This window comes from Semicossyphus pulcher, unplaced genomic scaffold (genome assembly GCF_022749685.1).
Source record: "Semicossyphus pulcher isolate SPU_LCO1_2020_fin unplaced genomic scaffold, fSemPul1.0.p SCAF_1, whole genome shotgun sequence".
Classification (NCBI taxonomy): domain Eukaryota; kingdom Metazoa; phylum Chordata; class Actinopteri; order Labriformes; family Labridae; genus Semicossyphus; species Semicossyphus pulcher.
Window position 1 is genome coordinate 35,402,830 of NW_027211603.1, and position 27,958 is coordinate 35,430,787.

At 41.4% G+C, this 27,958-nt stretch overlaps 1 protein-coding gene across 1 annotated transcript in view; it reads left to right on the forward strand.

The window, feature by feature from the left end:
- LOC138598761 (cell migration-inducing and hyaluronan-binding protein-like) overlaps nucleotides 1–27,958 on the forward strand; it is a 126,637-nt gene that overhangs the window by 54,933 nt on the left and 43,746 nt on the right. The window contains exons 12-15 of the mRNA XM_069670649.1: nucleotides 18,865–19,074; nucleotides 19,251–19,456; nucleotides 26,138–26,207; nucleotides 26,606–26,734. Coding sequence (XP_069526750.1) covers nucleotides 18,865–19,074; nucleotides 19,251–19,456; nucleotides 26,138–26,207; nucleotides 26,606–26,734 — 615 coding nt within the window. The remainder of the gene's footprint in view (nucleotides 1–18,864; nucleotides 19,075–19,250; nucleotides 19,457–26,137; nucleotides 26,208–26,605; nucleotides 26,735–27,958) is intronic.

Sequence of the window (27,958 nt, forward strand, 5' to 3'; positions counted from 1 at the left end):
GTAGCTGTTGTAACAACAACATTTCTGCCAATGGGGGATCAATAAAGATAATCTTATCTTATCTTATCTTATACTGGCCCAAAATGAGTTTGTAGGTAAAAAAACTGTAAACAGTGCTGTCAGACCTGCCAGGTTCAAAAACCACAGAACAGAAGGCGTCCTGGAAAATAACAACAGACCACCTCAGTCGCCCGCATAGACATCATGGGACCCTTTCCGAGGAGTTCAGCTAGCAACGTCTACCTTCTAGTAGATTATTATTCCCGCTGGGTGGAGCTGTTTCCTCTGCGTCGGACCACTGCTGTTTTGCTGCTGAGAAATACTTGTTGCTGAGGAGTACCATATTACATTCTGTCAGATCAGGGATCTCAGTTTGTTTCATCTGTGTTTGGAGAAACCTGCAAAAAATTGGAATTTAAAGACAAAAGAAAAAAACACCTTAAGATTCAGAGACCAACCTCACAGAAAGGGTCAATCGGAACTTGAAGGCCATGATGTCATCATATTTAGAGGACAACCATAAATTTTACACAGTACACAAGTACTTACCAGAGTTCCGTTTTGCACTCAACACAGCTGTCCACGAGTCCATTGGAGTGACCCCGGCATAACTCAATGTTAGCTGGATACTTATGGGACCAGTGGATACTGAGCTCAGCCCGGAGTGTTGTACACCGGATGAACCAGCCTACCAAAAATGGCCCAAATATCAGATCTCCAACAGTTTGTAACAGAGTGCATACAAAAAGCTAAGACACTTCAGAAACTCAATTACACTAAACAAAAATATAAATACAACACTTTGCTTTGTGCTGTGTGATAAAACTACACATTTTAGAGTAGCCTTTTATTGTGGCCAGCCTAAGGCACACCTGTGCAATAATCATGCTGTCTAATCAGCATCTTGATATGCCACACCTGTGAGGTGGATGGATTATCTCGGCAAAGGAGAGGTGCTCACTAACACAGATTTAGACAAATTTGTGAACAATATTTGAGAGAAATAGGCCTTTTGTGTACATAGAAAAAGTCTTAGATCTTTGAGTTCAGCTCATGAAAAAAGTTTTAAAAAGTGTTTATATTTTTGTTCAGTGTATGACCGTTCATGGAGAGAGCAAACAAACAAAAAAACAAATCACATAAACACATTTCAAAAAAATATATAGCTATACATATAATCTGTGGATGCTCCTGTATAAAGGCTAGTTTACCTTTAGTTCTTAATTCTAGTGAGTTGATAGCACTGTGAGTAGTCCCTGGAGAGGACTGGTCATAAACCTTGAAAATGTAATTTCCTGTTTAAATTTGGGGAAGGGTCTCAAGTCTTTCAAAATAAACTACTATAGGGTCCCATGTTGTATGGAATTTTTGGGTCGACCCTCTAATGGAATACTTTCTTTTCTAACTTAAAGAATAGCATCAGGTCATTCATCCAAGCTGAAGCTTTGGGTGGATGTTCCGACTTCCATTCCAACAAAATCCTTCTTCTTGCAAGAAGGGTTGCAAAGGCAGACACATTTTTTATTTTCTTTATCATTAATTTACCCTATCCAGGAACTCCAAATATCACCATTTTGGCACTGGGTTGAATATCCCTCTCAAATGCTTTAAATAATGTCTGAAATACCATGGAGCAGTAGTTGTTCCACTTATTACAGTTCCAGAACATCTGGATAGATCTGCCTTTTCTGTATGACAACAATCACATAATTAGTTTACCGTTGGGTATATCTTCGAAAGTCTGGCCTTACTACAATGAGTTTGATGAAAAACTTTGAACTGAATTGAAGCCCCTGTAAACCCAAATCCACAAAATCCTTCTAACTGTGTAATTTAGGGTCTTATGTACATACTAGTAAGCATCTTAAAAGTTTTAGAAATTAGTTTTAATCCAAACTCGAGTTATTGCCATTCTTTCTTTGTTAACTTCCTTGACGCTGGGGTTAAATTGGGTGTGGTTATGTATGATATTTATCACGTCATAAATTTCCTTGAACCAATCAACTGCAGTTGTCCCGCCCTCACAGGTGCAATAACACTTCTCGGCTTGCGATCAATCTTCCTCTCTGAGTCTGAGCTAACTCGTGTCCACATACCCTGAACGTCTCTGCACATACCTGTTGCAGTTACCTACCTAACGATCGCCCTTTCCCCATCATGCCTGTGTGTGCTGTCCCCGGTGCACATCTACCATTGGAGATGACAACGTGTCATTCTTTTATTTTGGAAATGCGTCAGACTTGGAGAAGCAGCAGTGTTTCCGCTACATACATTTAGTGAATTGTTGCAGCTGCTGCTTCAGAAGTTGTAATTGAACGACTCTTTGGAGATTTCCGCTGCAAATCAATGATCGTCCATCCTCTCCTCATTGAGGAAGACCACTGAAACAGTGAACTCGCCAAGTCTTGGCCAAGGGTCCGCTCCACATCGCTGACATCGGCATACATATGCAGTTCTAATACGCAATGTAAACAATCTATGTGCCTACATCAGCTGTGTGGTCAATATCAAACTTTCAGCTGCCTGGTGATCTCCCTCCAGCAAGCTGCACAATATTATACTGAAATGAGGAGATATTGTCTAACTCCAGACGTCCCTACTGTAAGTACATAGATTGTCATGGTTTATTAAGCTTATTAAAGTTGATGTCATTTGGTAGCGATCAAAACAATTATTGATTATAACGTCCCTCGTGCACAAGTGGCTCACGTGCTGTGAGAACTGAATTGCAGGCGAGAGTAACTTTTGTGACTTAATTAAATAGACTGAAGCAAAGTGATCAGATTAAAGTAGATCGTGAATTAAAACTTAATGAGGTGTAGAAGAGAGTACATTTAAACTGTGGAAGTAAGAAATTACCATCTAGAAAGAGGGTAAGTCTGCAAGTGATGTGCTTCTCACAGAAATCATTGCAATATGAGATTAATTGAAATCAATTGATTACAAAACATGTAATTAATTAGATTCATCTTTTTTAATCACCTGACAGCAATAGTTTTAATATGATGTACCTGGGTGGTACAACAAACCCTCTACCCTGCTGCTGAAAATCCTAGAGGAAACACTGCTTTCCCATGCGCCATTGTTGTGTTGACAGTTGCCCTGAGAACGTGGACAGGCAGACCCCGGCAGGTGTCAATCAACATGGGATCTGCCACACCTACACAGTCCTGAGAAATTGTCTGAATAGCCTAATGAGCTGTTTTTCAAGAACATTTTCTGGTGGTTCTCAACATTTATTTTCACTCAGACTTTTGTGGATGCTTTTTGACACACTCAACTCTGATATCATATATGCATTTTTGCTAATAAATAAATAATAATAAAAGAGTTTCCAGGGCCTTTAAGCTAAGGCAAGCATATGAAGTTAAACTATTTACCCTGTCTTGTGTGCTTTTCCATGTTTCATCATTCATCATCATTTTATCAATTCAGAGCTCTTCTATCCAACCTGTTCGAATCTTATCAAGAGAGAACCTTATTGCATGACATGACAGTATTTTAAATATTTGAAATAAGACCTAAGGTGAGCAGGAATTTGTTTGCTAATGGTTTGAACGAAATGACCTGAAAAGGCTAGAGCGTTGTAGATTAAGTTTGAGATCACTTAATTTATCAAGGCCTTCAATTAGCCATTGGGCAAATTCAGAATCTAATTTGGCTAGGAGGAAACTGTGATTATTACATATGGGGCCATAAACAGAGAAATCCGTCAGATTGAAATTTTGTCCAAAATGAGACCAAATACTGAGAGTTGAAGTTACTATCGTGCATGATGAGTACTGTTTAGGAGATAAAGGGAACTTGGCAGTAACTAATGCAAGGAGCAATGATGGTATACAGGTGTTCGCTTCTGATTGGCACCAATCAACATTTGGGGTTTGAATCCAATAAACTATTTGTTGTACGTTTGCCGCCCATTAATAGTACATCAGATTGAGCAAGGCCAAACCACCCTCTTCCCTATGCCTCTGAAGAAGCACCTTATGAAGCACCTTGGGATGTTTTTTACCCATTAAAAATTAGGATATCAACATATCACCAACCTTGAAGAAAGATTTAGTAAGGAAGACTGGGATGCTCCAGAACAGATATAGAAATCTGGGCAGTATGTTCATTTTCAAACATGCAATATTACCTACAAGGGATAAATGTAAAATCTGTGAATTGCTAAAGAATATCTACGACTCCATAACACAAGGGCGTAGGGCATTAATTATAATGGATAAACATAAGTTTTGACACCGCATGCTTTGATGATGAGCTGTTTTCACTTCAAATGTCCCACTATAACCAAAGCAATATTAATTAATGTTAGTATTGTAAGCTATTTTGTTATTAGGGCTGTTTTATGTAAACTGGTGTGTAACCAAGTTTATATTATATACTGTTGAGCAGTTTACTATCTATGTTTAGAGCTCTCCGTGGTTTATCATTTTGTAGTTCTAACAAGTCTAGGTGCCTTCATACACCCTCAGTTACATTGGTGGCAGCTGTGGGATGTTGTGCCGCTTTATGGACACTTTGAGATAAGTCGGTCAGTTTAATGTGAGTCAGCTTACTCATGTTAGCCACTGCTAATGCGCGATTAGCTTAATTATTAACAGTGTTCAGCTATATTGTGAGTCAGTTCCGCGTTTCGTCTGGGGATTATATCATGCTCCCCACTGCATAAGTTAGAGAGATAGAAAAAAACAAAAAAAACACATCATGTGGAAGTACGAGGACCCGCTGGACAACAGAGATGGGGGCAAGACCTTTTGGCAGTGACATGAGGATTGAACTCCCGCTACCCTTCGCTGGAGAGGACAAGCAAAGTTTTCCCTGCTGGGCCAGACAGTATGAAGTCGCTGTGGAAGCACTGGTGGGAGGCACTGGAGGTGACTATGACTATGAACTTGCAAGGATTTTACCAACACGTCTGTCCAAGGCTGCTTTTCTCCTGTTGGATAGCCTGCCGGCAGCCGTCCAGACCAACTATTTTGCAGTAAAAGAAAAGTTGCAGGATGCTTTCGGTCAAAAACATTTTCTGGATTGTTTCAGAGCAAACCTCGCTGCCCGGAGCCATGCCCCAGGTGAGAGTTTGGAAGTTTATGCAGCAGAAATAAACAAATTAGTTTAGCAAGCATTCCCAGACTACGGTGATATAGCTCAGAGATGAGAGAAGTTTTCGCGGATTTCTGGCTGGGCCTCGAGAGCTAAATGTCATGAGCAGGGGGCCGCTGTTTGGATGAGGCCCTGATTATTGCTGGCTGATGTGAGATGGCCAGAGAGACTCTAAAGATGGACTATGTCAACCCTCAGCTATGCCAGACTCCTGCTGGGAGTGATGCAGCAGCTATGGTGCATTCAATATCTGATGGAGGTGGTTTATACAGAGCAATGGACAGACTTACAGAAGACATGAGAGAAATGAGGATGGAAATGAGATGAATGGCAGAGGAAAATAACAGGCTGAGGTCCAGTGGCTGGAGAAGTGCTTGTGGGGAGCAGGGCTGCTCTCACGTCGCCTACGTGGTTAAAGCCCCTGGAAACCCAAATCCACAAAATCCTTCTCACTATGCAATTTAAAGTCTTATGTACATACTTGTAAGCATGTTAAAAGTTTTAGAAATGACTTTTAATCCAAACTGGAGTTATTGCCATTCTTACTTTGTTAACTTCCCTGACGCTGGGGTTAAATTGGGCGTGGTCAGTGAAGATATTTATGTCGTCATAAATATTCTTGAACCAATCGTGAAATAATCAACAGCAGTTGTCCCGCCCTCACAGGTGCAATAACACTTCTGGGCTGGCGATCAATCCCTCTCTCTGAGTCTGCGCTAACTCGTGTCCACATACCTTGACCATCTCTGCACATACCTGTTGCAGTTACCTGCCTAACGATCGCCTTTTTTCCGCATCATGCCTCTGTGTGCTGTCCCCTGGTGCACATCCACCATCTGAGATGACAACGTGTCATTCTTTTATTTTCTAAATGCGGCGGACTTGGAGAAGCAGCAGTGTTTCCTCCACATACATTTAGTGAATTGTTGCAGCCGCTGCTTCAGAAGTTGTAATTGAACGACTCTTTGGAGATTTCCGCAGCAAATGAACGATCGTCCATCCTCTCCTCATTGAGGGAGACCACTGAAACAGTAAACTCGTGAAGTCTTGGCAACCACATAAACAACAGCAGAACCAGTTTACTTCTAACGGCAAAAGAGGGTCCGCTCCGCAACGCTGACATTGGCATACATACGCAGTTCTAATATGCAGTGTAAACAATCCACGTGCCCGTATCAGCTATGCGCTCAGTACCAAACTTTCAGCTCCCTGGAGATCTCCCTCCAGCGAGCTGCACAATATTATACTGAAATGAGGAGATATTGTCTGTCTAACTCTGCACGTCCCTACTGTAAGTACATTGATTGTCGCGCTTTATAAAGCTTATAAAAGGAGATGTCATTTGGTAACGATCGATCGTTTAGATCGCGACGTCATTAATAACGTCCCTCGTGCACACGCGACTCACGTGCTGTGAGAACTGAATTGCGAAAGAGAAAATATGTAACTTTTGTGACTTAATTAAACAGACTGCTGATGAAGACAGTCAACACAGCAGACAGAGAGACAGACAGAAGTAGGGGCGGGGGGTTGAGCGGGGCCAGTAGTGGTGCAGGGAGCAGAGGTGCAGGTGTGTTGGGGGACTGAAGCAAAGTGATCAGATTAAAGTAGTTTGTGAATTAAAACTTAATGAGGTGAGGAAGAGAGTACAATTAAAGTGTGGAAGTAAGAAATTACCATCTAGAAAGAGGGTTAACCTACATGTTATGTGCTTCTCACAGAAATCACTGATATATGAGATTAATTGAAATCAATTAATTACAAAGCCTGTAATTAATTAGATTCATTTTTTTAATCACCTGACAGCAATAGTTTTGATATGATGTACACATGGGCACATACCTGGGTGGTACAACACCCTCTACCCTGCTGCTGAAAAAAATCCTAGAGGTAACACTGCTTTCCCATGCGCCATTGTTGTGTTGACAGTTCAAATCAAATCGAAATCAAATCAAATTTTATTTGTATAGCGCCAAATCATAACCAGAGGTATCTCGAGACACTTTACAGAAAGAGCAGGTCTAGACTCTTTGTTATGTTATTTAAAGAGAGGCCCAACATGAATCCACCCTTGAGTAGCACTTAGCAATTTTCGGCACATTGGCAGAAAAACTTCCTTTGAACAGGCAGAAACCTCGAGCAGAACCAGACTCATGTTGAACAGCCATCTGCCTCGACTGGATGGGCTGAAAATGGGATAGAAGGAGATGCAGAATAGAGACAGGCAAAGAGAGCAACAACAACATATGTTCTTGTTACAACAACAACATATGTCCTTGTTACATGAACAACAACAGACACATACTTATGGTTACAATGCCAATAATAGTGGTAGACTATGGTGAAGATTAGCTAAATAAATAAATAAATAAATTAGCGAGAGAAGCAGAGTAATGATAAAGGCTGAGGTAATCGTAATTGTAACAATTGAAGTCAACAGGTCTACTATTAGCATTAGCAGCAACAATAATGATACTATGGGGAAGGCTGATGTTAGTAGTTGTTGCAGTCGAGCAGGTCCACAGCAGCAGGTGGTCTGCAGCAACGATCCCCAGGAACCTTCAAGACAAGGGAGCACAAGAACTCCCGGGAAGATATGTGGTTAGTAATGTTAATGGGACCAGAAGATACAGAGTTAATGAGCTGCATTAATATGACAGAGAGAGAGAGACAGAGAGAGAGAGAGAGAGAGAGAAAGAGAGACAGAGAGGGAGAGAGACAGAGAAACACAGAGAGAGAAAGAGAAAGAAAAGAGAGAGAGGCTTGGTGTGTCAGATCCCCCCGGCAGTCTAAACCTATAGCAGCATAACTATGGGCTAGTCCAAGCCTGAGCCAGCCCTTACTATAAGCTTTATCAAAGAGGAAAGTTTTAAGTCTACTCTTAAAAGAAGAGAGGGTGTCTGCCTCCCGGACCTTGACTGGTAGATTGTTCCAGAGGAGGGGGGCCTGGTAATTGAAGGCTCTACCTCCAACACTACTCTTAGTGGGAGCGCAATGTTCTAGAGGGGTAATAGTGCACTATGAGCTCTTTAAGATATGATGGTGCCTGACCATTAAGAGCTTTGTAAGTAAGAAGAATGATTTTAAATTCTATTCTAGACAGGAAGCCAGTGCAGAGAGGCTAATACAGGAGAGATGTGATCTCTCTTCCTAGTTCTTGTCAGCACACGTGCTGCAGCATTTTGTACCAGCTGCAGAGTTTTTAGTGACTTATTAGGGCAGCCTGATAGTAACGAGTTACAATAATCCAGCCTGGAAGTAACGAATGCATGGACTAGTTTTTCTGCATCGTTTTGAGACAAGATGTGTCTGATTTTTGCTATGTTGCGAAGATGAAAGAAGGCTGTCCTTGGTATTTGTTTTATGTGGGAGATGAAGGACATATCCTGATCAAATAGAACTCCCAGATTCCTAACAGTAGTGCTGGATGCCAGGCTGATGCCATCTGGGGCAGCTATATCATTAGAGAAAGAATCTCTAAGGTGTTTTGGGCCGAGCACAATAACTTCAGTTTTGTCTGAATTAATTAGCAGAAAGTTTCCAGTCATCCAGATCTTTATGTCCTTAAGGCATGCTTCTAATTAGGTAGCTGATTGGTTTCGTCTGGCTTCATAGATAAGTATAATTGAGTATCATCTGCATAGCAATCAAAATTAATGGAGTGTTTCCTCATGATATTACCAAGAGGACGCATATATAAGGTAAAAACTGAGGTCATGAACATTAACAAACTGAGATCGATCTGATAAATAAGATTTAAACCAACTTAATGCAGATCCTGTAATGCCAATTAAATGTTCTAGTCTCTGTAACAGGTTGTGATGGTCTATCGTGTCGAAAGCGGCACTAAGATCTAACAGGACGAGTGCTGTCTCAGTGCTATGGTGGACTCTAAATCCCGACTAGAAGTCCTCAAATAAACTGTTGTTATGAAGAAAGTCACATAATTGATTAGCGACTGCTTTCTCAAGGGTCTTTGAGATAAAAGGAAGGTTAGATATAGGTCTATAGTTAGCTAAGGTGCCTGAATCTAGGGTAGGCTTTTTAAGAAGTGGCTTAATTACAGCTAGTTTAAAAGACTGGGGTACATAGTCGGTCGATAAAGACATATTGATTATATCTAGTAAAGAAGTGCTAATTGAGGGAAAGACTTCCTTAAGTAGCTTGGTTGGAATCGGGTCTAAAAGACAGGTTGATGGTTTAGACGGAGATATCAGAGAATTTAGCTCAGGAAGGTCAACTGGAGAAAAACAGTCAAGGTAAACATCAGGTTTTTGAGCAGTTTCCAAAGATACATCTGCACCAGTTAACGGCAGGAGGTCACAAATATTGTCTCTAATCTTTAGGATTTTGTCATTAAAGAAGCTCATGAAATCATCACTGCTGAGGGCTATAGGAATACTTGGCTCAGTGGAGCTGTGACTTTCTGTCAGCCTGGCTCCGTGCTGAAAAGGTACCTGGGATTGTTTTTATTTTCTTCCATGAGGGAGGAGTAGTAGACACCTCGAGCATGCCGTAGGGCCTTCCTGTATTTATTAAGACTATTTTGCCAGATTAAACGAGACTCTTCTGTTTTGCCATGAGAACTCGGACAGGCGGACCCCGGCAGGTGTCAATCAACATGGGAGCCGCCACGCCTACACAGTCCTGAGAAATTGTCTGCACAGCCAAATGAGCTGTTTTTTTTTCTAGATTTTCTTGTGGTTCTGAACGTTTATTTTCACTCAGATTTTTGTGCATGCTTTATGACACACTCACAACTGATATCATATATGCATTTTTGCTATTTCGAGCTGAGTTTTAACCGAGGGGGCACTCACCTGATCATTGCTGGCGTGAAGGGGAAGCTGAGGGAAGCCCTAGAGAAAGACAGGATTACCGGTTGCCTGAATATAACCAACCTAGCTCACCAAATTGGAGGAGACCTGCCAAGGACCCCTTTAACGATGAGACAACAAGGCGGCGAGGAGTGCATTTTCTCTCCCCCAGGAGAGAGGACCCAGCCAACCAGCCAGGAAAAGAGATGTAGCTGACGTTGCGGCCCAAACACCAGCTACAGCCCCCATGGGCCCTTTGGAGGAGGAAATGTGTATCCCTCCAACCAGTAGTACACTAACACCTGATAAGACAGCACAGCAGTGTACCTCATATGTGAGGGAAAACATTGAAGGGACTGAATTAAACATACTAGTGGACTCAGGACCCACTGAGTCATTCATCATTGCAGATTTCTGTATGGCTGTTTCAGCGCTTCTCTAACGACCCCTGAATGCAGACCTTATTGCTGCACTCTACACCTCGGTAACGAATCCTGGCTGCATGTTTTCCATGTACTGAGGGGGTCTACACAGACAGCATTGCTGGGCCTGGACGTCCTGGTTGCAAATCATGCCCTCTTGGATTACACCCGAGGCAAACTGCAGTTATGGGAGTTATGGGCTTATGGGTTGTTCCTCTTTTGAGCTATCAAGACTTACCTGAATGTTGCAATGTCTCCCTCACCACTGCTGTGACACTGCCCTCCCTCAGTGAAATGCTGGTGCCCGTGAGTGTGTCCCCGCCCGGGCCAGTTGACCAGCTCTCTGACTATGTGGGCTACTTATCCCAAATCTACAGAGTAAGAATGAGTGTGCTGTGGCTCACATGGTGACAGCGGTGAAGAATGGGATCACCACAGCCTGTGTGTTGAACCCCACGGATAAGGACATTATATTCAGAGAGGGCATGCACCTGGAGGAGTTTTTCTCCATGGATGATGGTCATCAGCAGAAGGCACAATTAGTTGCATTGTTGATTGAACACAAAGAGTGTTGTGTCGTGTGTATGTTCAGCACGTCAAAAGGGGTGACTGGAAAATGCACACTCATTAAACATCACATTCAAACCAGCGATCATCCTCCCCTGCGGCAGCATGCCTACCTCACCACCATCACCGAACCTCACCAGAAAAAAGAAAGGAAATAGACAGACAGGTGGCGGCTTTGCTAGCTAATGGGGTACTTGAAGAGAGCTGCAGCCCCTGGGCCTCACCTGTAGTGTTAGTCAAGAAGAAGAGTGGTGAGTGGAGGTTCTGCTGAGTGGAGGTCACGGAGCAAGACAGAGAGAAAACGGCCTTCACGATGGGCCGGGCCCTCTATCAGTGGTGGTCAATGCCTATGGGCCTCAATAACTCGCCTGCCACTTTTCAGCGTATGATGGAGCTTGTGCTCAGAGGGCTTCCATGGCAGGTCTATATAGTGTACCTCGACGATGTGCTGATATACAGCCCCACATTTGAGGATCACCTCTCCAGTCTGCGCAAAGTTTTCTTCAGGATTCAAGCAGCAGGCCTAAGACTAAACCCCAAAAAGTGTCATCTGGCCCAGGATCATGTTGTATTTCTGGGGCATGTCACGTGTCGCCATGGCCTGCAGCAGGACCCCCGAAACACTGACAAACACAGAACCTGGCCCACACCAAGAAATCCAACTGAAGTGAGAGCATTTGTGGGCCTCTGCTCTTACTACTGACGTGATATGTAAGGACATGCCGGTCCAGTGGACAACTGAATGTAATGCAGCCTTTGAGTATCTGAAAGGGGTGCTCTCCTCTTCCCCGGTTGTCGCCATGCCTGATTAATATCCCCTTTAAGGTTTATATGGATGCCTCCATGGAAGCAGTGGGGGCTGTGCTCGCTCAAGACAGAGATGGACTAGAAAGAGTGGTGGTGTATGCTAGTCAATCGCTCACCCCCACAGAGAGGCGCTGGTCTACATTTGATAGAGAGTTGCATCTCCGCACCATATCTGTTGACAATGACCCAACAGGGAAAAGGGCTCGATGGATATTGGAATCGGACCCTTTTAATTGGGTCATTCAACACAAAGATGGACAGTGCCATACTATTGCTGACACTCTGTCACGCCGACCACAGGACATCAAGCCCAGTTTGGAAAATAACACCTCACAGAGAGCATCCACACAGGTGAATGCAATAAATTCGGACTGAGACTCAAGTGTTCCCCAGAGGCCCCTGACATCACCACAATTGTACTTTATTTCTATATGTCAGACACATAGGTCCTCATCAGTACAAAAAAACACAATAAAAGACAAAGACGACAACTTCACTGTACTTTACACAAAGTTATTGACCAGTCGGTTTAGTTTGGTTCATATATTAACGTTGAACTTCCATTACAAAACATGCCAACTTCGTAATTTTGTTTGTTTTCATCTATCAGTGCTGTAAACATATGTGAACTGCGGATGTGTGCAAGCCTGGAAGATATACAGTGGGTACGGAAAGTACTCAGACCCCTTTAAATTTTTCACCCTTTGTTTCATTGCAGCCATTTGCTAAAATCGAATTTTTTTTTCTCATTAATGTACACACAGCAACCCATCTTGACAGAAAAAAACAGAAATGTAGAACTTTTGGCAAATTTATAAAAAAAACAAAACTGAAATATCACATGGTCATAAGTATTCAGACCCTTTGCTCAGTATTGAGTAGAAGCACCCTTTTGAGCTAGTACAGCCATGAGTCTTCTTGGGAATGATGCAACAAGTTTTTCACACCTGGATTTGGGGATCCTCTGCCATTCTTCCTTGCAGATCCTCTCCAGTTCTGTCAGGGTTGGATGGTGAACGTTGGTGGACAGCCATTTTCAGGTCTCTCCAGAGATGCTCAATTGGGTTTAGGTCAGGGCTCTGGCTGGGCCAGTCAAGAATGGTCACAGACTTGTTCCGAAGCCACTCCTTTGTTATTTTAGCTATGTGCTTTGGGTCATTGTCTTGTTGGAAGGTGAACCTTCGGCCCAGTCTGAGGTCCTGAGCACTCTGGAGGAGGTTTTCTTCCAGGATATCTCTGTACTTGGCCGCATTCATCTTTCCTTCAATTGCAACTAGTCGTCCTGTCCCTGCAGCTGAAAAACACCCCCATAGCATGATGCTGCCACCACCATGTTTCACTGTTGGGATTGTATTGGGCAGGTGATGAGCAGTGCCTGGTTTTCTCCACACATACCGCTTAGAATTAATGCCAAAAAGTTCAATCTTGGTCTCATCAGACCAGAGAATCTTATTTCTGATAGTCTGGGAGTCCTCCATGTGTTTTTTGGCAAACTCTATGCAGGCTTTCATACATCTTGCACTGAGGAGAGGCTTCCGTCGGGCCACTCTGCCATAAAGCCCCGACTGGTGGAGGGCTGCAGTGATAGTTGACTTTGTGGAACTTTCTCCCATCTCCCTACTGCATCTCTGGAGCTCAGCCACAGTGATCTTTGGGTTCTTCTTTACCTCTCTTACCAAGGCTCTTCTCCCACGATTGCTCAGTTTGGCCGGAAGGCCAGGTCTAGGAAGAGTTCTGGTCATCCCATACTTCTTCCATTTAAGGATTATGGAGGCCACTGTGCTCTTAGGAACCTTGAGTGCTGCAGAAATTATTTTGTATCCTTGGCCAGATCTGTGCCTTGCCACAATTCTGTCTCTGAGCTCCTTGGGCAGTTCCTTCGACCTCATGATTCTCATTTGTTCTGACATGCACTGTGAGCTGTAAGGTCTTATATAGACAGGTGTGTGCCTTTCCTAATCAAGTCCAATCAGTTTAATTAAACACAGCTGGACTCCAATGAAGGAGTAGAACCATCTCAAGGAGGATCAGAAGAAATGGACAGCATGTGAGTTAAATATGAGTGTCACAGCAAAGGGTCTGAATACTTATGACCATGTGATATTTCAGTTTTTCTTTTTTAATAAATTTGCAAAAAGTTCTACATTTCTGTTTTTTTCTGTCAAGATGGGTTGCTGAGTGTACATTAATGCGAAAAAAAAAATGAACTCTTTCGATTTTAGCAAATGGCTGCAATGAAACAAAGAGTGAAAAATTTAAAGGGGTCTGAATACTTTCCGTACCCACTGTACCCCCGCAGCCTTAGTTTGTCCTGGTCGAGGATCAGAATGACCTGTTGGGACTCATTTCGTTCACGACCGAGAGATGACCCGGTCTCGTTCATGAATGATCAGTAAGCCATTTGCCCCCCCCTATGCTCAAACTGTCTGTCACTGTAAACATAGACTGCAGTCTGCTGTATAGTTCATATATTTCACACAGAGCTGCAGAGGATCATCAGGTTTCATGATCAAACTAAGTTTTATATCATGTCATCACTTCAGTCCACAATGACCCGCTACCTCCCTCCCTCCCTCTGTGCCGGTGCTCACCCCCTCTCAGCGCTGCTAGTCTGCATCACAGTTTTAGTTATATGATGTTTTTTTCTAATTGAGGTGAATTTGGCAGCTTGTATATTCACAGGGCCTGAGGCTGTAATATATTTAATCAGAGATCCCCCCAATACTGCTGTGTGAGAAAAAACGAAAAACGAAAGATACCAAAACAATTGGGTTTTTTTTCAAATTTTTTATAAACATAAATATCTTAGAGGCCTGTGCCAACTGATAAAAAATATCATTAAAGCACATGCACAGCTTATTTGATGGTCTTAAAGATCATTTACCAAAAAACTGTCCCAGTTTAGCTGACTTCACTTTACATTTCGTTCACAAGGACCATTCTCGTTCAGTGAACGAGAGAGAGAGAGAGAGATATTCGGATCATACTTTCTGTAGTTCTCTTAACCCATGATGGTCATTTGATACATTTGATTAGACACATACAGCTCTCCTCCGTCTGGTTTTCTAAAAGGAAGCAGGGAGGGGTTGGGAAGCTGCGGCCCGCAAGCGGAGCAGAGTGAATGAAAGGAACGAATCGTTCAGGACCGAAACATCTCTACTCAGAAGCTCTCCACTGCCCTCCAAGAAGGTTGGAGCTGCCGCAGTTCCCTCCAATTCAACAGCTCTCATGACTTGCTAACGGAGCCATGCCTCAACAGCAATGCGAGACAGAGCAAGGAAGGACCAGTTTCCCTCCAACTGGACACCAACACAACGACTGCAACTTTCTTCACCAGAACCACTGCCTCCCCAGCCCGGTTGAGCAACAGGATCGTCGGCCTATACAAGCTGCAACACATCACAGCAACGCCTTTCCATCCATGCTCTGGTAACGGGCAAAGCTAGAATAACTCACAGTACCGGCCAAGCTGAAATGTTTACTGTATTGTAATGTTATTGATTTGATAAGTTACTGAGTTGTATTGTTGTAATGTCTGTTTAGTCGGGTATTGATTGTAGTTGAGGTTATTTATGCTTACACCAAGACATAGTCTGCATGCTAAATTAACCTCCCTCTTTCCTAATCCAGCACTTTTAAGACTTACACACATACAATATTGTGGACTGCCCTTCTGACCAGACTAAACAGCCAGGGATTCAACCTTGCGGTTCTTTTCCTGGGCCTGGACCCTTCCCATGTACTTTTGTTGCATTCCATTTACCTCGGAAGTCGGAACTGGGAATGACGTCACACCCGTGTTGACTGCGTTCCAGTACAGTCTATGGTTCCAGTACAACAAGTCAATTACAGAACAAATATGAGGTCCACAACATGTCCACAGATAGAAGTTGGATAGTACTGTGAATACGGCTGATTTAATGAGACAAGTGATAATAAACAATTAATACTACAGCTTTCATTTATGCACAGAGATATGAGGTCGGGGTTGGCAAGGTTCCTCCGACTTTATGAGACGAAAATCCGACCTCAGGGGGCGTTCCAGTTGAAATTTCCAACTGGGAACCCGGAATTTTCAAAATGGAACGCACCATTAGTGCAAGTTGGTTGAGACAAAGGACAGCATTCAGTGGCCCTCTTTGAGTAACGCCCTTTTATGAGTTCTTTGTCTCCCCCTATTTGCCACTGGAGCCGTGAAGTTAATTATTAATCAGAGTCTATATAGATAGTCTAGTATACTTTATGAGACTGATGTAATTATATGGTTATTTTCTTAAGTTAAGTTAAGTGGTGCCCAATACAGAGGTGATTTAATGTAGATTAAATCATATCTTTTATATATCTTTTAATAGCCATTTTTAATACCTCGCTTTACTTATGGAATCTGACTTAGAGGCATAGTCCGGTCCCAACAAAGTGTTTCAGCATAAGCCCTTGGCAGTGAAAAGGGCTTGGAACACAATTTATTAGTCATTACTGATGTTTTAGTTGAGGCATATAACAAGCAGATCTATGATATGAGTTTTGGTCCAAATCCAAATTTTCCCAATATCGCAAACAAATAAGGCCACTCAACTCAGTCGAACGCCTTCTTTACATCCAGGGAGATCACCACCTCGGGAGCCAGTTGGTTCATTTTTGAAAGAACCAATAATTGATTTTGAATTTTACGGGTTTAGCCTTTGGGCAGAAATTGTAGAGAAAGATTTTAAAAAACTAGTCCAATATTAAGAGTCAACAGTCACCAGTGGCTCTGTAAAGCTGTTCTTCTGTGCTTTTGGCTCAGTGCTAACACTGGCACCTAAACAAGGTATACTGCTATTAATGTTTGCTGCAATGTTGGAATTCATTGGTAAGCAGTAATTTAGTAATAAGATCAGATAAGATACTTTATTGTCATTGTATGCATACAATAAAATGCCATTGGTGACAATAAGCTCAGCAGCAAAATTCAAGACAAAAAAATACAAGTAGTTAGATAAAAGATAAAGAGATACAATAAAGAACATGGTATTAGTGATGGAGGCTACAGCTTGAGGGAAGAAGCTGAAACTCGGTCTGCTAGTCCAGGTTTTGATGCAGCGGTATCTTTACCAAGATGGCAAGGGGACAAACAGACAGTTTCCTGGGTGGGTTGTGTCTCTGCTGATGTTGATGGCAATAAACAGAAAGCATAAACAGCATCCAGGCCCGGGACCACAGCTCCAAAAGCTGTTTTTAAAACCCGGGTCAAGTCCATTGTGTTCTCTTCTGTGCAATTAGCATACCTTACAGGGACTCAATGACAGAGGATGCTCTCTATTGTGCTTCTGTAGAAGTGGACTTGCAGCTGAGAGGGGAGTCCAGCTTGTTTGAGTTTCCTAGTCATGCGCCTGGATGTGCCAACCCCATGTCATCCGACAACACACACCAAATTTTGTCAATCATATGTAATCACAGATGGATGATAAAAATTAAAATAGAACAGGTACCACCCCGAACAAAGCCCATGATCAATGTCTTAGCCTACTGGCATGAGAGAGGCACTGAAGGAAAGGTCAGAAGAACAAAGAAGGTTTTGGTTGTATTTTTGCTGCCTTTCTGCCCCTTTCCCCAGGGCAACTATCATATCCTATTATGATTTCCATCACAGGCTCATGACACATAGTTCTCATGCATGGCTATGTGTACAGCACGCGCAAGCAGCTTACACCGTAAAATAAAAGCCTTATTGAGATTTTCAGTGAAGCCCTTTAAAAATGAATGCCTCAGAGCACACTCTTCCCCTTGACAGTTGTGCTTTTACTGTTGTGTTAGTATCTTGTATTTCCACTAGTATTAGCTAGCTGTTTGATGTTAGTAACGCGTTAACCCACATTCCCTTAATTATTTTGACGTGCGATTAGCGCACGCGCGTTTATTATTATGACTATCCGTCTGCCCCGTAGTTTGAGAAATCAGGAAGCGATGCAGCCGTAATGTTGTGGAAAGCATGCAGAAACAAACCTCCGTGAACAGAAATGGATAAAGAAAAGGGTCTTTTAAATGGCAAATTCAGCCTCAAAGCCCTGCTAGATGGTTCTCTGGACAAGACAAAAGTTACTTGTTTTTACTGTCGATGTGACCTGAGTTACCACCGGCATACATTTGACATACATTTGCATGAAGGAAGCGTATTTGTCCATTCCCATGTTGATAAGAGCGTTAAAAACGTTTAAAAAATATCTCTTTAAGGTACATTTACAACAGGTAAAAAATGTGAGTTTAATTTGCGATTAATCACGAGTTAACTATGGAAAACCATGCAATTGATCTCGATTAAATATTTTAACCAATTAACTACTACTTTTAACTGAAATTTCAATGAAAATCAGAAGTGTTGGCAAAGAAGTTGCTTATGGTGTTGTGCAACAGTGGCTCTGGTATGTGAACAAAGCTGCTTATCATCTCTTTGTCCCTATGCTAACTGATGTATTTTATTCACTGGTGAATCTATGTCTGCTCTTTGTCATTTACCAGATTGACTCCCTGGTCATGTTAACTGCATCTAAAACATGATTTCATCACTACTCTACTCTATCTTTCCATTTTTGTTATATCCTACTACCATCCTATTTTCTACTTTCTACTACCTATTACCTATTATTATATTATTTTCCTTGCCAATGTGCCGAATTGCTAAGTGCTACTCATGGTGGATTCATGTTGGGCCTCTCTTTAAATAACTTAACAAAGAGTCGGTCTAGACCTGCTCTTTCTGTAAAGTGTCTCGAGATAACCCTGGTTATGATTTGGCGCTATACAAATAAAATTTGATTGATTGATTGATTGATTATCCACAATCTTCCCCATGCCACTCTCCTCCTAACCTTCCTCCCAGCATTGTTCTTCCCTTTCTCTTCATTACCGTATTTCCTTGATGCTTCCTTGCCATCTATATCCTCATATTATTTCATCCTTTCCCTCTATCCTTATTCTCTGGCTTTTTTCATCTGTGAACTTTGTCTAACATTCATCCAGTGTATCTTCACCAGCTTCCCTCTTCCCTATTTTTCCTTGATCAATCCCTCATCTTAGAAAAGATTTTTTTTCATTTCCTCTTTTCTTCCTTACAGAGTGTCTCCCCACTGAAATATATAATAAAATATATTTGCTGTCATTATCAGGTGGAGCGAGGCTTCAGGTCTGTTCATATTTCTGGGGTGGAGATGCAGCACATGGGCCAGCAGACAATGGGACACTACCCAGTCCATTTCCATATGAATGGAGATGTGGATGAGAGGGGAGGCTATGACCCACCCACCTCTGTCAGTGATCTATCCATCCACAACTCCTTTTCCCGCTGTGTAACCATCCATGGCTCCAACGGACTGCTGGTCATAAAGAATTTTTGACTATATTCAAGTTTATTATTTTCATTCTGTTTTCACTTGATTTTTATTGAACATAATAGATGAAATCCTTTGACATCCTGGAAAATATTTTCTTTCTTTAGATAAGAACGTCTGACAGCCTGTGATCTGTAAAATTCAACTTGTCTGCTGCCTCCTAGGTAAAGGATGTCGTGGGCTATGACACTCTAGGTCATTGTTTCTTCACGGAGGATGGTCCTGAGGAGAGGAACACATTTGACCATTGTCTGGGTCTGATGGTGCGAGCTGGGACTCTGCTGCCTTCAGACAGAGATAGCAAAATGTGCCGTGACATCACTGAAGGTGCTTACCCAGGATATGTGCCCAACCCACGCCAGGACTGCAGGTATGACACATGCTTAAATTCATGCACTTTTTAACCTCTTCATTACAGTGGAGGAGTTCCCAATGTTTTTTTAATAGAGGTCCCTTCAGGGACATCTAAGGGGAAAAAATCAAGTAGTAGTAAGATATGGAACTTTGTATCCCCCATTTGTCAGAATGTTTTGTTGTAAGGTACATGATGCATTATGGACCAGTCAAGTGTCAGGATGCCAACAATACAAACTCCATACATACTTGCCATAGGTTGTTTATGTCCCATAACCACACCCTACATCAATCACAAACATCCAAATGTGTGTGATATGCATGTATACTTTTTGTTCTGCAAGTTACTGTTCTTTCGGCCACAACACTTTTCTATTGCTAGAGTTATCATGTTAAATGCAGTGTATGTATATTTCTTCCATCTAAAGCTGTAAAATGATAAAAGATGGTAGTCTTTTAAGAGGGTGGCGATCCGCCCGTGCCTGGAAGCAATTCACTTCCTGGCCAATAGGCTGGGCGACCAGTGAATGATAAAAATGCTGACGCACTAATCCAAGATGGCGATTCACAGTAGGTCGGCATCACTGAGCGTCTGTGGCTGCGCCAGCTTTAAGGCCAGTTCAAATCTGTGGTTGTTTTAATCCCTTGGATGTTATTCTTGTCGATCACCCCACCTCTTGATTCTCCCTGGAGAACAACCTTCACGGCCAGGTATCGGAGGTAACTCTGGCTGCATCGGAGGAGTTTGCTTTCTGCCAAAGAGTGTCTATGACTGGTGAGAGGTCTCACTTGTGGTGTTACCCTAGGAACTGAACTGAAAAAAGGGTTAATTTTTGAACTGTGAAAATGGACACAAGACGCGTTATTTTGTTGAATAGTTTTTACTTTGCTTCAGTTCAATATATCTTGGTAGTAAACTGTGTTGCTTGGTTCGACTCTTACTTCTGATGTGGCTTGTTTCACGTGTTTGTTTAATTTACTGCACAACTGGGTACTTCTTAGTACTGAGGTATCCTTGTGGTGGTTTAATGATAAAAAATGAATAATACATTGTTGAAATACGGGCTGGCACCCCAAAAAATCAACAAAACCGCTACAGAGAGACTTTCACATGACAGAGGAGAAATTCTCTAGTGTGGATAATTATGCAATTACTCTAGCTGAGAGGCAGACAACAAGCAAACAAGATTAAAGACAATTTGACATAATTTTGTTAGAATCTAGTATTGTGATGTTGGATTATGTGTGTACTGAAAAACTGCAATTATTTTTAACCCATCAAAATGATAGATAATATTTTCATTTATCTCCAACATTTTGAGGTCAGCGCATGTTCATTTTCAGTTAACACATGCAAAAGTGATATTATGGATAAACCTCTCATGACAGCTGTAGAAAATAAGACACCATCAAATGTGCCTCATCCACAAATACACATCTAAACTTAAGGAATGTGCATCATGTATTGTCAATGTATCGATAAACACAAACCAGCAAACCATCTCTATAAACTGATACGTGCATATTAATTCAGAATCTTTATGGGAAGGACAAGATTTAAATGTCTCAAGTATTCTGGCTTCTCTTGTCTGTACTAAAACCAATTGACTATTGTTTTAGAAAGATTAAACTTTTTATTCATCTCGATGTACAGATATCTGTCTGTGAATGCACATAACAATCCAGTCATAGATGATGTCTCACCATTCCAATCCAAATGAGATTGGTTGAAATTTGACCACATATAATGTGCTGTGGATGGATGCGATGGCTTAACTGATGTTGCTCAGATGTTATATACTCTACCACTGAAAGATAAGTACTTGATTGCTTAAACCTTATATTAACTTCTGTTAACAGGATTTTGTTTCGTTACTTTCTTTGGAAGCACATTAAAAGGGACCTTTTAATAGCTACAACAAACTGGAGAAATTGTTACACATAGCAAAATATGGTTTAAAACTAAAATTGGTCCTTACTCAGACAGCAATACTAGCCAATAGATACACATTCATCAGAAGAGGTATCCTGTTCCCCCCCTTGCACTTTCAAATTGTTAAAGAGGCATTACACAGAAGCCATGTGCAAATTTGCAGCCCAGAATATAAAGCAGTTTAATCCAAGTCACATGACTTTTATCTCAGCACCCTGCTTCGGCTTTTAGCTGCAGAGTACAAAGGTCATAGATAGGGATGCATAATGGCACTGGCTTTCAGACATGAGGTTACAAATAAAGCTTTTGCTGTTACAAACGTTATCTGAGCCTCTATTTTATGTTCAACTCTCGTCTTTCTTCTCTTCTCATTTCCTCTGTTCTTTCCTAATTTATTCAATTATAACAGGCTGGTAATACAAAATGCATTATATTCCCAATGGGGTTTTTGTACAGTTTGTGTAGATCAATGTATTCTGTTATGGTCCAAATCCCAACGTATATAACGAGGCAGTTCAAAAATCCCCATTAAATCTATCACGATTGCACTCACAACGTTCCCAACTGTAAGATTTATGATGATAATTTCCCCACAGATTTTTGATTCTCCCTCATGGCTCCTCCTGTCTCTGCCCTTGTCATTTATGAGTTGTGTATGTGTTGAAATTAAATACCCAGATGAGAACAGTACATTTTGTTCAGATATGCAGGAGACAAGAGACATGTGGGCTGCATGAGGAGGATGATTTATACTCAGCATGATGCATGTGCTGAGCCATAACATTCTGTTTATATAAAGTGTGTGTGTGTATGTGTGTGCGTGTGTGTGTGTGTGTGTGCGTGTGTGTGTGTGTGTGTGTGTGTGTGTGTGTGTGTGTGTGTGTGTGTGTGTGTGTGTGCGTGTGTGCACATGTGCGCGCATGCTTACACTAGAGCATAGATTTGACAAAACAAAATATCTATCCAAGCCATCTACTACAGAGGAAACAACAAGACTAAATGTTGGTCATGTTTTTGGCCATCAAACCTCAGTGGAGATGTTTCCATTCACATACACAAATACACTCTCTTAAAGTCGTGCTTTCACACATCATATCTGATTGCAATAAACAGTAATATGCTTTTTCACTAATGCGATTCCCTCTCACATCTGCAGTCACGCTATCATGCTGAAATTTGGTGTGTGTGCTTGTACATTTCTACATGTGTTATAATGGTAAGATAATTGACTAATTTGGCTACAATATGTGCAGTGAAGCAGCAGCAAATACATTGGATTCAAACAACTATGTAATTTACTTGTTTGAGAAAGTGACAGGCAGCACTGGAAAAGTAGATTTTTTGGGGGGTTAGCTTGAGGTAAGCTTACTTGATGCCAACCTTGCCATTATTTTATTAAATGTATGCTGAACTTGTCAGAAATTAGTAGTTGTGATTAACTATAAATATTAAGCATATTTAATGTTTAGAATGATGTAATGGATTTTGGTGGAGTCACAGTTGTTCATTTTATATAATATGATATAAATATGAACAATATATATGCAGGTCTGTGACAAGACTTAAAATGTGGTCTACAGGCATAAAAGTCAGACATGCTACACATCCATCTACCACCTCAACCTGTACACCACTTCCTTACATAAGGGAACACTACTTCATGTTTGTCCTTGTTGGTTTTCATTAGGGTGGTCAGTGATCCTACACTTTCAGTGTATATCAGTAAAAACAAAACCTTATTTCTAACATTTGACCGAGAGACATGAATGACAAACACTTTATGTTGATGTGTTAATGTTAACACTTGCCTCTCAATTCAATTGTTGCATTGTAAAAATAAATTATACCTCCATGTTCCACAAGTGAGTTAACCATCAATAACAGCAACATAGTTAGAAAGAGTTTAGGAGAGAGGCGAAAGGAAACAAAGACCCTGAGAAAAGACAAATGAGATCAGAGGGTCGAAAAGAAACAGAGACAGGAGGGGTTTAAGATGCCGCGCTGCCATTCCTATTCATATTCATAACCCTAAGCTGCTTTTTCTCACATACCTGCAAATGGAACCATAATGATGTAATTATGCCAAGTGCATGCATCAAGGGTGCTTTCTGAGCTGCATGCGGACAAAAAGGCCCTCAGAGGGATTTTCAGATTTATTTAAAACAAATTAACTAGGAAATTGAGTGCAGTATGTCAAAGGTTATTTGGTACAAAAGTAGTCAAAAAGACGCCAACAGAAATGGCAAAAACAAATGCAAAAACAAGTACAGCAAAGTATGAGGAAAAATACATGTATTGGAGCAGCATACAGAGTACATGAGCATACGGGTACAAACAAGGTGTTAATGTACACCCATTGTTGTATACACACAAACCAGAAGGCCAAGATGCATGATGAAACACTGATGAGGTATGAATGAAAACAACTACAAGCTGAGACATTGACAGAAACATTCAGTGTGCATGGGACTGGATCAGCAGGGGTCAGGTTTGGCTGGTTGTTTGTTCAGCAGTGTGACTGAGGTTGGAAGGAAAGAAAGCTTAAACCTGTTGCTCTGGCACCTACAGGCTCTGCAACGTCTACCTGAAGGTAACAGTTCATATTCAGGGTAAAGCATGTGTGTTGAGTCCTTTTTGATTTGATTTGCCTGTCTAAGGACTGAACCTTGGTAACTGGCCTGTTGGGATGGCTGTTCCTTCCTCCTCGCACACACACACACACACACACACTTTGATTTCAGCTGTACTGTAAGGGTGCCATACCAAGCTGCCATATCATACCTGATGATACTCTCCAGTACAGCATTATAGAATGTGCTCACCTCTCTGGGGTCAAATATGATTTTCTTGTCTTGTTAGCATTAAAAATAAGGTGTTGGTTGTCACACTATTCCTTAAAAGTAGCAGTCTCACTGAAGTACAATGGAGGACAGTCTGCACAATATAACAAGCTGTAAATGATGTTGCCATCAGAGAATGATGATGATGTAGTTATTTGGCTGACTGCTTCTATATTCATAAGTGTACAGTGTAAGGCAGATGGAGGAGCTCACTCAACCTTTTGGTTCCCCTGTACTTCAAAGATTTGATGATGACAGGGAGCCGTTGACCTTGAAACCTCTGAGTTCAAAAACAATAAAACCATTTAATAAGATAAGGGTTCACCTGTAGGTCATTTAACTTCTGTACACAGATGTGGTTGTGTTATGTTGAAAGCTAAGCTAAAATATGGTCTTCTAAGTGTTTGCTAATAAGATTCACACAGATCACAGCATCCTCTGTACTCTCCACTGTACTCGGCCCTGCATGTAAGCAAACTGATGGGGTTAAGATCTGGAGCCACGTCAGTCTTAAAGTCGAGCTGAAACAGCATTTCGAGAGAATCTAGCTTCCGCATCGTGACGTATTTCCGAGTGAAACAGGACGTGCAGGCGGGACATATCAATAGAGGGATTTGATTTGATCAGTGAGAAGTGGGCGTAGACAGACGTTCTCCACAGCGCAGTAGCTAGCTAACTGACCGAGCGTTCTTGGTGCTCTGCGGCTAAATGTTGCAGATTGATTGGTTGAAATTGTTTGGTGCTAACTTACGTAAGCACGCGTGAAATTTAGTTTTACCGGAAGAAAAAATGATTGGATTTTGATATAAGAATACGAAGAAATGTATTTTCTGTATTTTTTTTTGCACTATATTGTCAAATAGATAGATAACATTACCGGGGATGTGATCTAAAAGGATTAAAATGACATTTTTCATTTCACCTCAACTTTAAGCATGTAAACGATGATGCACTCGAAACATTTCATGACAACAGATGTTAGAGCCAAGTCTTTATTCTCAGACGGACTCTGTGACTGTCCAGAGACTTTTGGAAAATGGGGCACCAAGCAGCAGAAAATTCAGACGAGCAGTTTTTCAACAGGAAGGCATGCAAGCCGTCTGGCTGAGCTCTATGGGCGGGCCGCATGAATCAGCCAGCTACGGCTATGAAGCTAGGCTGTGCTCCTCAGTGTAGCTAGCGGTTATAAGCCATAGACTGTATAAATAATGAATGAGCTAGTTTAACTTTGTCAGGAGGAGGATCAGCATCTTTTATGTATCAATCAATCAATTTTTATTTATTTAGTTGTCAATTCTAACAAAAGTTCAGTCAGATAACTCATGTTTGAAATGTTTATTTCAGCAACAAAACATTGTTTAAATATATCTTCTAAGCTTTGATCTCATCACTCCCCGCAGATTTGTTTTATGTGCAGAAACCCCCCAAAACAGATACGGAGCCTGGCACTATAGCTGTGAGGATCCCCTATGTGTGGGCCTAGGCACCCGCCACCATGTGGCCATTTCCCAAGAGCACTACAGCTACAAGAAAAATATAGGAAATTCCATTTCGAGCAAGTCACAAGCTAGATGTATGGTCATAATGTCAGTAGATATGTTGCTATGGAATAAAAATGTGATTATTGAACTTGAAAAGAGATTGATCATTTGCAAACCACTTGTAATATCATGTTATCAGTGCAGAATACAAATGTCCTGGCTTACCAGTTAGGGGAAAAAAACAGAGGACTCAAATTAACTGACGTGAATCCATTTAGATTTGACATCATTCAAAGTTTCTGTTACTGTCTGTTGAGAGGCACTGTTCACACTTTATTTACTACTTCATCACTGGTTCAAATTATCTTTGTGAAAGGGCCCATAACCAATCCAATAACAACACCCTTTTCCCTTTTTCCTTTCAATACTCTCCCTCTTTATAGTGCCACTTCAACTTTCTGGATCGCCAACCCCAATAACAACCTCATCAATTGTGCTGCTGCGGGCTCAGAGGTTAGTTTGTCATCCTTTCAGTCTGCCACCCCCACCCCCTCCTCAAGGAGAAGGACCGTCTTATTACCAGGTTGCCAGACCAGATTATGTGTGCTGCTATTAGCTTCAGACTCGAGCAAACAACAGAAGGAGGGACTGCCACATTCTCACTATGATAGAGGACCCATCATGATCATACTTCTTTGAATTCACAATATTACGTCCTCGCCAATGTAATAACTATTATCATTTGCATACCTGAGGAGAACAACAGAAAAACAGACAGGCTTGGGTGCTGATTCAAAGCAGAGAGTGAAAGGTTATATGTGTTGGAGTAAATATGTGATAATGAATGAACGAAAACATCTCTACATGTTCTACTCATGTTGTTCTTTGTTGTTCTATGTGTGATTCTTTAGGAGACAGGTTTCTGGTTCATCTTCCACCATGTTCCAACTGGGCCATCAGAGGGGTTCTACTCTCCCGGACACACTGAACACACACCTATGGGCCAATTCACGAACAACAGAGCCCACTCCAACTACAGGGTGAGTCTGACGACAGACATGTGGAGGGCAGGCAAAATGTGTGTTAAATGAAGAAAAGAACACCAGCCCTGTGCTTTCTGGCGTCTTTCTCATACATGAATACCAACAGACCTACTCATTAATATCAAAACAACAACAGTGTTAGCATATCAAAAAAATGAAATATAAATGTAAAATAGGGGTTTGATGAAGAAGGATTCTTTGGAAAGACTATTATGTTTTATTCCATTTTCATGTGCAAGAACAAGTGGTTGAAACAAATGGTTTATTTGTGCAACGAAGCTCACTAAGTCCAAAAATTAGAAAAACACACTTCTTTGGCTGTCATTAACAATGTCCACATGGATATTGAAGTCACCTTCTGTAATTACATTATCTGTACTAAAAACTAAACTTGATATAAGTCAGAGAATTGCGAGTAGGTAGTAGTAGTAGCAGGGCGGTAGTCTATCACAAACAGTATTGACAAAAAGGTTTCCACATTGGCCGTGAGAGACTAATGAGTAAGTTATAATAGGGATCCTGGGATTTTGCATGCTATGATTGCTTAACCTCTGCTGCTTTGATTTTGAACTTTTGTTTGTATAATTCTAATTGCCTCAGGGGCCATTCAAACCTCTTCATTATCATCTCCATTATCAAAACCCCTTCAAATGTCCAGCTTTTGTTTATTCTTGGTTTGAAAAGCCTGAAAATTACTGATTTATTGCTGTTGTTTCTGCAGGTGTTACAAGGGCTGAAACCAGAAGCCTGTGCACTATATGGATACATTAGCTCATTACTTTCTTTTAAAGAAATGTGTTATTTATCACTTCTGTGGAGTATTGAAAAAACTACATCACTAGGTGCAAAGGAAAGAGAAAAGCAAGATCATACATTGTGACCAATGACTGTATATATAGATGGACGACACGTCTCCATCTGCTCTCATAGTACGAAATTGATGCCAAAATAGCCCCCGTGATAGGCGCTGTGATCTTGCGATGTTGACATCATTTGGAGCCAGAGTTGCGCAGTAGAGATCGGCGGGTGGAGCTGCCGTAGCCACTTCCGCTAAAACACACACTTACATTACTGAAAAAACAGCAATGATCCTGCACGTGGGCGTATTTAACAGCAGAACAGCTTCTTTCTGGTCTGAAGCAAATGTTAACAGATATGGAACTTCAATGACTTCATGTAGTGTTTGTTTTAGTTACGTCTCCTCTCACCGATCCTCCTCTA